General features: G+C 57.1%; 1 protein-coding gene across 1 annotated transcript in view; it reads right to left on the bottom strand.

Moving 5' to 3' along the window:
* Positions 1 to 8,398, bottom strand: part of DNAH17 (dynein, axonemal, heavy chain 17) — a 39,045-nt gene that overhangs the window by 18,736 nt on the left and 11,911 nt on the right. Inside the window, 18 exon segments of the mRNA XM_009324590.1 lie at positions 38 to 203; positions 300 to 507; positions 1,227 to 1,400; positions 1,557 to 1,839; positions 1,991 to 2,139; positions 2,257 to 2,384; positions 2,665 to 2,797; positions 3,374 to 3,511; positions 3,673 to 3,900; positions 4,406 to 4,544; positions 5,146 to 5,303; positions 5,807 to 5,911; positions 6,350 to 6,506; positions 6,590 to 6,750; positions 7,217 to 7,348; positions 7,489 to 7,596; positions 7,763 to 7,888; positions 8,057 to 8,090. Of these exon segments, the coding sequence (XP_009322865.1) occupies positions 38 to 203; positions 300 to 507; positions 1,227 to 1,400; positions 1,557 to 1,839; positions 1,991 to 2,139; positions 2,257 to 2,384; positions 2,665 to 2,797; positions 3,374 to 3,511; positions 3,673 to 3,900; positions 4,406 to 4,544; positions 5,146 to 5,303; positions 5,807 to 5,911; positions 6,350 to 6,506; positions 6,590 to 6,750; positions 7,217 to 7,348; positions 7,489 to 7,596; positions 7,763 to 7,888; positions 8,057 to 8,090 (2,727 nt within the window).

The raw sequence follows: 8,398 nt of genomic DNA, 5'->3' as shown, positions 1-8,398 counted from the left end.
GAGCCCCTGCAGTGGGGGCCGCCGGCTGGGCCCCTACCAGTGCCTGTGGTCCATGTGCTGCCGGATGAGTGTGTGCGGTGCCACGGTGCCGTACTTGTCCACCTCCGGCATGTTCATGTCATCGATGAAGTAGATAAGCTTCCTGGTCCCGGGCGGGCCGTAGTTCCTCCCCGATTTCTTCTCCAGGGGCTTCTCAAGGACAGCTGCAGCGAGAGGAGCGGGTGGGCGGTGGGGCAGTGCGAGGGGGCCGTGCGGCACAGCCCGACATGGAGCCGGCTGCCGGCTCAGGCCAGCCTTACCCTGCAGCATGGCCGAGGTGGTGTAGAAGTTAAAGGGCACAGACTGCACAAGGTATTCATCTGCGCTGAGCGCTTCGAGCTTGTCCCACATCAGGACCGATTTTCCCGTCCCCGCATTCCCCACCAGCATCACCGGCCTCTGCTTCTCCATCAGCAGGTCCATGAAGTAGCGCACGCGAATGGTCTCCGTCGTGTGCACCATGGAGGCCTGGGGAAATCGCGCCGTCAATCGCCGGAGCTCGCCTCCTGCTACTGGAGTCGACGTTTGCAGGCAGAGGTGGGATCTTCTGTTAGAGCAGCGGGCAGCGTGCTGGAAGCCTTGCCTGGTTTTCCCAGCAACGCCAGCTGGTCTAACAGAAGATGCTCTCTCTCCGTACAAACGTGGTCCCTCTTTAAAGCAAAAGGTCTCAGGCGCTTGGTTATCCTAAAGACTTTATGACCAAAAATAGGAGCTGTCAGATAAACGAGAACAACACAGCGCAACTCCTGAAACTGTCCCCAGTGTCTTTGCTCAGCCAATGCACGGGCCAAATTCAGCCGCGGCACCTCTCCCTTTCCCTGACATCTTTAACACAACCCCCCCTTCCTCAGGCCAGCATTTCAAAAGACATGCAAATAAAGTTTTAAAGTACATTTTTGCATTCAGGCAATAGTTATAATTATTTCAAAAGAATCTACGAAGCCACAGGTTAATCTGAAATTAAAAAAGAAGAGTTCCAACCTGCTGAGGTTGCTGCGGAGTAAAGCAGAACCACAGAAAGCCACGGGGATTGCCGGGTGCCACCAGCCCGTGTGGCGGCGTGGCAGAGCCAGCCCAAATCCCTGCACCGCTCCAGGCGCAGGGTCTTGCCCCAGCCTTGCTCAGGGGAAGGCCACGGAGTAATAAACAAATAAAACACATAAACACAGAGAGCTTGTGGGAAGTACCTGTAAAGGGACTTCGGGATCGAGTTCGAATTTTGGCACTTTTTCAGTCCAGAGCATGAATTTCTTTGTTTCCGGATCAATGTAATAGTCAAAAATTGTCCCCTGCGAAGGAAACTTGATGGTTTTAAACTCGTTCACCCACCACTTGCTGAACTCCAGGCGGTAATCCACGAGCTGGGAGGAACCAAACAGAGACAAACTCAGAAACTGGCCAACGTTGTCGCTTTAGTATTTTCCGAAGGGATGCAGCCGAGGGATGAAGCTGGGCAGCAGGCTCTGGCGAGCAGGCAGGCGCGGGCAGGCGCCGAGCGCTTGGTCCCACAGCCATACCTGGTCCTGGAACATGGCCCCGCCGAAGGCCCAGGCACAGGCGAAGACAAAGTAGAGCTCGTAGAGCTCCCGGGGCGAGTCCGGCGGGGTGGTCTGCGGCGTCAGGAAGCACTCCAGCAGGTACAGCACCATCTGTATCACCGTGATCTCAGGGACAGGGATGATCTTCTTGAATCCAGACTTGAGCTTCTCTAGGCACACCGGCAGGTACTTGTCAAAGAGGATCATCAAATTGGCCTTCTCGGACTGCACCGTCCTTGTCTCGATCCAGCTGGTCACAACGCTGTGGGAGGGACGGGCAGGGCTGCAGGTGAGTGTGCAGGGGGCCAGTGCCCGTCCCATCCCATCCCATCCCATCCCGTCCCGTCCCATCCCATCCCGTCCCGTCCCATCCCGTCCCGTCCCATCCCGTCCATCTCCATTCCCTGGCTCACAGGTTCCAGCCCAGGTCTGTGGGGTTGATGTAGAGGATTCCCGCCCGGGACACGGTGGCCGGCGTGGCGGTCCGCAGGTGGCTAATCTCAAAGAGGAGCCGCATGGTGGGGTTGAGGGGGATGCGCTCGTTGCTGGCCAAGGTGAGAACCTGGGGGAAGCGGCCCGTCATGGAGGGATGCCCTGATCTTGGGGCCCAGGCATGAACACAAGCTCATGACCCCGAGTTAATGAGCGAGCAAAGCTCCTGGCGTGTGATGGCACCGACCTTATTATCATCCATGACCGTGTTCAGGGACTCGATCCACATGGGGTCAATATCTCCATCGAGGATGATCCACTTGGGCCCTTTATGTGTGATGTTGGCCAGGTCACGCATCGCTGAAGAAAACAGACCTGCCCCATAGAGAGACACGTGGGTTTGTCCTTTCCACGCATGGCACTTTTGCTGGGGGGACACGCGGGACTGGGTGCTTCCCTGAAACACGTTCCTCCTCCCTCACAGTCCAGTAAAAAGCCCCAAGGAAAGGTTTTCCCATTCCATCACCACGTCACAAAGTGTTTACAGAGACACATTTTATGAAGGTATTTGCCTATGCATCAGCCGCTGCTGAAGGATGGTTTGGGCCAGTTCCCACCCAGGGTAAGCAACCGCTCACAAGCGTTGGTGTCTCACCGTCCTTCCACTCTCGCGTGGACGGATGAATAACCCCGAACAGCTCATTGCAGGTCACAGCCTTTGGGTCGAGGTCCATGGTGACCGGCTTCCGCTTCATGCTTTTGTATGTCTTGTTGAGCGACCTCAGCACCTGCAGAGAGGGGGAACCGTGCAGCCGCGGCTGCTGCTCCTGTGAGGGTGTTTGCAGCCTTTGGCAGCCTTTGCCCGCAGCCGGGGGCACAGAGCCTTGCTCCCACCCACTGCAGAGCACCCAGGCCCGGACAGCTGCTGGGAAGGCTCCAGATCTCCCTCTGCGTAGCCGGCTCCTGGCGGGGGTGTTGTGGGAGCCCAGAGCCCAGCCAGCCAGCACCGTCCTGCCTGCAGCGCAGCACGCAGGGCGTCGTGAGAGTGTGCCCCTGCCTGCTCCCTGCCTCATCTCTGCTCTGCTCATGGGTGTCCTGGGCAGCCCCTGAGCTGTGCGTCCCCAACCCTCTCAGCTCCATGGGCTGAACCCAGCACACATGGTGCTGGGGGGCCTGGCGTGGCTGTGGACGCTGGCCATGCTGCCATCCCCTACCCAGACGCTGCTTGCTGGTGCAGCGGGGGGTCCACGTGGCCGGCCGAGGCCAGCAGCAACATCCTCACCAAGAGGACAGGGGAGGCCATGGGATGTGCTTGGCCGGGGGCAGGAGGGGACCTGTGTCCTTGGGGATGGTTTGGCCGCTACCTGGGACTTGCCGCAGCCAGCGTTGCCAACGACAAAGACGGAGTGTCTCACTTGCAGCAGCTCCTCCAGCTGCACCACCTTCAGCACGAAGCTCTCCTCTGCCTGCAGCTTCAGCTCCAGCATGGACTGCCTAATGACCTGGGAGGGAGAGCAGGCGCTGACCATGGGCAGCTGTCACGGCCTCCGCAAGACCCCAGAGACAAGCCGGCCGCTCCCAGAAGTGCCGAATGGACCTTCAGCCTCTGGACCCTGCCAGGGCTGGGATGTCTCTGGCGCTGGAGCCGCGCCTGGGCTTGCACCTTCTCAAAGTTGAGATCCCTCTTCCTGGGGACGTCCAGGGCTGGGAACAAGTCTCCAATCAGCCCCATGAAGACGGGCAAGTCGTCTGTCACGATCTTGGGGATGTTGAAGTCTCGTAAAGCTCTCATCAGAACTTGGTCCTCGGCACGGCCAGGGTCCCCTCTCTTCAAGGAGCCAGCTACCACCAGCACAGACTTGATAGCCCGCAGACCCCAGTCATAGTGGTCCTGCCGACAGGCACCAAAGTATTAAAATTCCACTTTGGTGAGGGAGAAGTGCTTTAAACAACATTACAGAGGAACACCCTGCCCATTGCCCCGCACCCAGGTTATCCACACAGTGCCCAGCAGACTGGACTTAAAATGAGCTTATTTACAAGACAAGCCCCAGTCAGTCCCGAGGTGAACGGCAGTCTGGCTTGCTTCCTGGAAGCACGTTTTTATTGCAAATCACTTCTGCTGAGATGAATAATGTCTGGATGCTCTCATCTTAACTGGCTGTATCCTATTCTATTCTATTCTATTCTATTTTGGGACTTCTTGATTTCTTCCAGAAGCCAGAAATATGCCATGTGATGCACCAGCGTGGAAGTGGAATTTGTCCAGCCATAGACCTGAACTGTGCAGAACATCAGCCAGCACATTACTACCAGCAATCCTACTACAGTCTGTCAGGTTTGAAATTCAAGTGAACTCTTTCATCTTAAAGAACCTTGCAATATTGTTAAATTACCTGTTTAGATAGTAACTCTTTGCAGAGTGTGTACAAAGTAATGAATTTTCTTGCTAGAAGCTTAGCGTCAATAAAACCTTCTGCAACAAGCATGATTTCACAGATCAGTTCAAAATCGGGGACCACCATGGCGCAGGGTCTGGAGAAGAGCAGCGGCAGGTTAGCAGGGCTGTGCATGGACGTCCACACGCCCCTTGCCCTCCCACAGCCAGTAAGAATTTGCACCCGAGTTTCCAATATAAATCGTTCCCTGCTGCTGTTAGTATCAGAGAATCAGGCAGTAATCTAGGCCGGCTGGGGTGTCTGGAGGTCTCTTGTCCAGCCTCCTGCTCCAAGCAGGGCTCAGGTCACCCTGGGCCTTCTCCAGTCACAGTCTGAGTTCCTCCAAGGACAGAGATCCCACAGCATCCCTGGGCCACCCCTTCCAGTGCTTGACCATCTTTTTTTCTTGTTCTCAGTTGGATTTTTAGCTGAAGGTGGCAATTAGACACCCCGAGCATCCTCTTCTCCAGGCTGAGCAGCTCAGCTCTCCCAGCCCCTGACCATCTCAGGGCCTTTGAGCAGGGCTGTCCTGGGGTGCCAAGGTCTCCCTGACTCAAGGACTGCCAGTACACACAAATATCCTTATTTGCACTAACAAAGGCTTAGTTCACGTTATGGATGTAGCAGGTGAGTATTACCACAGAGGTAAATGCTGTAATGACGGCCAGTTCCATACTGACCCATCTGCCTACGAGTACCTGAACAGAGCTTTTAAATTTTCAGGCAGTTCTGTCCGTCCTGCGTAGCCAGGGTTCATGGTAATGAACAGCCCGACCGACGGGATCAAAGCGATGGTCTCTCCAAGGAAATTGAATGTTTTCTTCTTGGCGCGAATTGCATCTTGAACACATTTCACCTGGCAGGCGAGCGGAGGCGTCAGTGCCAGCAGCCCCGCGGCTCCCTGCCCTGTGCCCCCGGCTCACCCTCACTGACGGCCTGCAGAAAACAAGCCTGGAGGTTCAGTCGTGCCATCGGTAATGCTAGAAATAATATCGACAGTTTGCCGAAGGCACGGCAGTGTAGCAATCCCCGGCTCAGGAGAGCTGGCCTTAAATCAGCTTCTTCCCAGGCACCGCGATGCCCTGTCCCCAGGCAATGGCAGAGCCAGCGGGGGGGTGACGGGTCACTGGGATGGGACACAGCTGGGCTGCGTGACCTTAAACATGCCCAAAGCCTCCGTACTGCTGCGCTTCCCCTCCATTTGCCTCCCAACATGATGACACAGTGGAAACAATAGCAGCAAACTGTCCCTTTGAAAGTCAGGTTTAACTGAGACAACATTCAGTATGTGAACTGGAAACAATGAGCGGCTCATCCAGTCCCTACGGCACCCCACACTGCCGCTGGTTTTGTACGTACCTGCACAGCAATCACGGACAAAACCTCCACTGAAATGCGATTGAATTCATCAAAACAGCCCCAGGCGCCGGTCTGAGCAAGCCCCTTGTAGATATTGCCGCAGGACTGGAGAGAAAGCACCAGAGATTAGCTTCAGACACTGAGCTTTTACATGGAGGCTGCAACGTGAGGATTTGTTAAGAAAGCTCAAGTGTGGGGAGTTGCTCATGCTTTTATGGTTTGTGCTGTTCCCTAGGGAAATGCCCCGCAGCGTTACAGCCCCCCTGGGCTCCCACGGGCTTCCAGGGACACGAGCTGGCCGGAGCCGTGGTGAGAGTGAGCGGCGTGGGATGGAACCAGGAGCTGCTGCTGGACCCACAGGTTTCTCGCTGGCTTCCGAGCCAGGGAGAGGAGAGCAGCTTCAGGGCATTGGCTATGGATGCTGCAGCTGGACGCGGGCGGCGCACGCAGCAGTGGTGCCTCCCGGAAGAGGTCCCCCCTTGTCTTGGCAGACAACCCACGGCTCTCACCTCGGTGCTGCCGCCCCGCTCCTCCATGCCCTACCTTGTAGTCCATTTGCTCGGAGCAGTTGAAGACGTAGACCATCATGCCCACTGCCCGGCCCAGGTCCTTGGTGGTCTCCGTCTTCCCTGTGCCCGCGGGGCCGGCGGGGGCCCCCCCCATGAAGAGGTGGAGCGACTGCGTCAGGGTGATGTAGCACCTGTGAAGGGGAGGACAGGCAGGGCTGAGCAGTGCCGGCAGCGCGGCACGGGCAGCGGGAGGCGCGGGGAGCCGAGCCCCTACCGATCCGTCAGGGGGGTGATGACCAGCCGGGGGGTGTTCCCCAGGTACTCGTAGGAGTACTGGAGCTGAGCGTCGCAGATGTTGGCGTAGCAGTGCCTCCTCCCCTCATCCCACCGGTGCCGGAGCTGGGACTGCCAGGTGAACTCCTGGGCACTCTCCACCTGCGGAGCAGCCGGCTGCGGAGGGCACCGGAGCTGTCTGCTCTGACCCATGGGCACAGCGAGCTCCCAAACATGCGTTGGGACCGTTTCTCACCTCCGTACACGAGGAGAGCATGCAAACAGGTCCCAGTGCAATGCTGGGGTGGGTGCCACATGGCCCAGCCCACCCCATGCCTGCCGACCACAGTGCAGAGCCCCGCTCCGAGGCTCGCAGCTCCCACCGAGCATGGCAGGAACCAGCAAAACTGCTCCTGGATCTGGCTTTAAATCAGACCCAGCCTGGTCTCGTCTGACCCCAGCTGTGGTGTCACCTCCCCAGCTCCCGTGCACCCCTAACACCCCACGTGTGGTTTCCTCATGCAATTGGGATACTTTGAAAATATTGGAAAGTAATAAAATAACAGGAAATCTTTGCTCAGAAGTGCTAAGAAACAAAGCAGCAAAAATATCCTCTTGTAACAAATACCTTCGCAAGGATCATTTTGGCCACAACATCCCTGGCGTGGACATCAATGGTACAGATTGTCATGATCTTCATCCTGTCTCCTGCAGTTAGGTTTCCAATGAGTAGTGAAATCAGTGCATTTAGCTGAGTAATCTGAGGAAGGAAAGAAATGATGAACAGAAAAATGACATCATACTTTGCCCATCTCCCGGTGACCCCCAGACCGGACCTCGCCTCTTCCGAGCAGAGAGGGGCTGCAGGACAGCTCCAGGTCAGGTCTGAGGGATGCCAACCTGCTTTTTGTTGTAATCCCTCATTGCGTTCTCATAGCCTTCCTCCAGCCTTGAAAAGGCAATGCCAACTTCTGTGGTCCACCAGATCTGGGTGCACGTCAGAGCAACCTGCAGCAAACCACAGGGACGAAATGTGGTCATAAAGGGAAATACGCCGTCCCCGCGATGGCTCAGGGCAGGCGCCTGCACCCCCCTGGGCTCTCTGCTTGCTCCTCCTCTCGGACCTCGGCTCACGGAGCCGCCGGCCAACCTGGCCCCGTGTGGCAGCTCCCACCTGTGCCGGGTAGTCGAACACCCACTGCTCCCGCGGCTTCTCCTCATAGGTCACCACGGCCTCGGGGATCAGGCGTCGCAGGGTGGAGCGCATGCTCACCAGCACTCGGTTCAGCCAAACCTCAACCTAGAGGGTCACATCCAGCAGACCCTGAGCGAGCGGTTCCTAGCCCGTGGCCGGTCGGGCTGGGTGCCCCCGTGGCAGCGTGCAAGCGGCTCCCTGCTGCTCTGCGCAGCAAGCTTCTCCCTGCACGTCGTAACAAGGTGCATGAAAGACCCCGGTACAGGGCCCCACAGGGCACTTCCCACGGCAGTTTATGGAGCGTGGTCTGAGGGTGAACAACAGAAAGGGGAAAAGCACATTGTGACCGCCTGAGGGGCTGCGAGCCTGGAGTGGGTTTATATGATTCTGATATTGCTGCAGCGCTGTTCTACACCTGTAATGCAGATCCCATTTTTGGGGTGTTTTTTGGCTGAAAGGCTTCACGATTGCATTTTAAAACTGCTGCCAGGCTGTTAGTGCACAACAAGCAAAAGGTTCGTCCCCATCCTGAACCTGCCCGCCTCTGTCCCCACAAGCGGAGCCTCCATGGAGCTCGGCTGACCTGGCCAGACAAGTCACAGTCTCCGTCCAGGG

Source organism: Pygoscelis adeliae, unplaced genomic scaffold, assembly GCF_000699105.1.
Source record: "Pygoscelis adeliae isolate BGI_AS28 unplaced genomic scaffold, ASM69910v1 Scaffold445, whole genome shotgun sequence".
In the NCBI taxonomy this organism is placed as follows: Eukaryota; Metazoa; Chordata; class Aves; order Sphenisciformes; family Spheniscidae; genus Pygoscelis; species Pygoscelis adeliae.
Note: the sequence above shows the minus strand (reverse complement) of the source record. Positions and strands in the feature narration are given on the sequence as shown.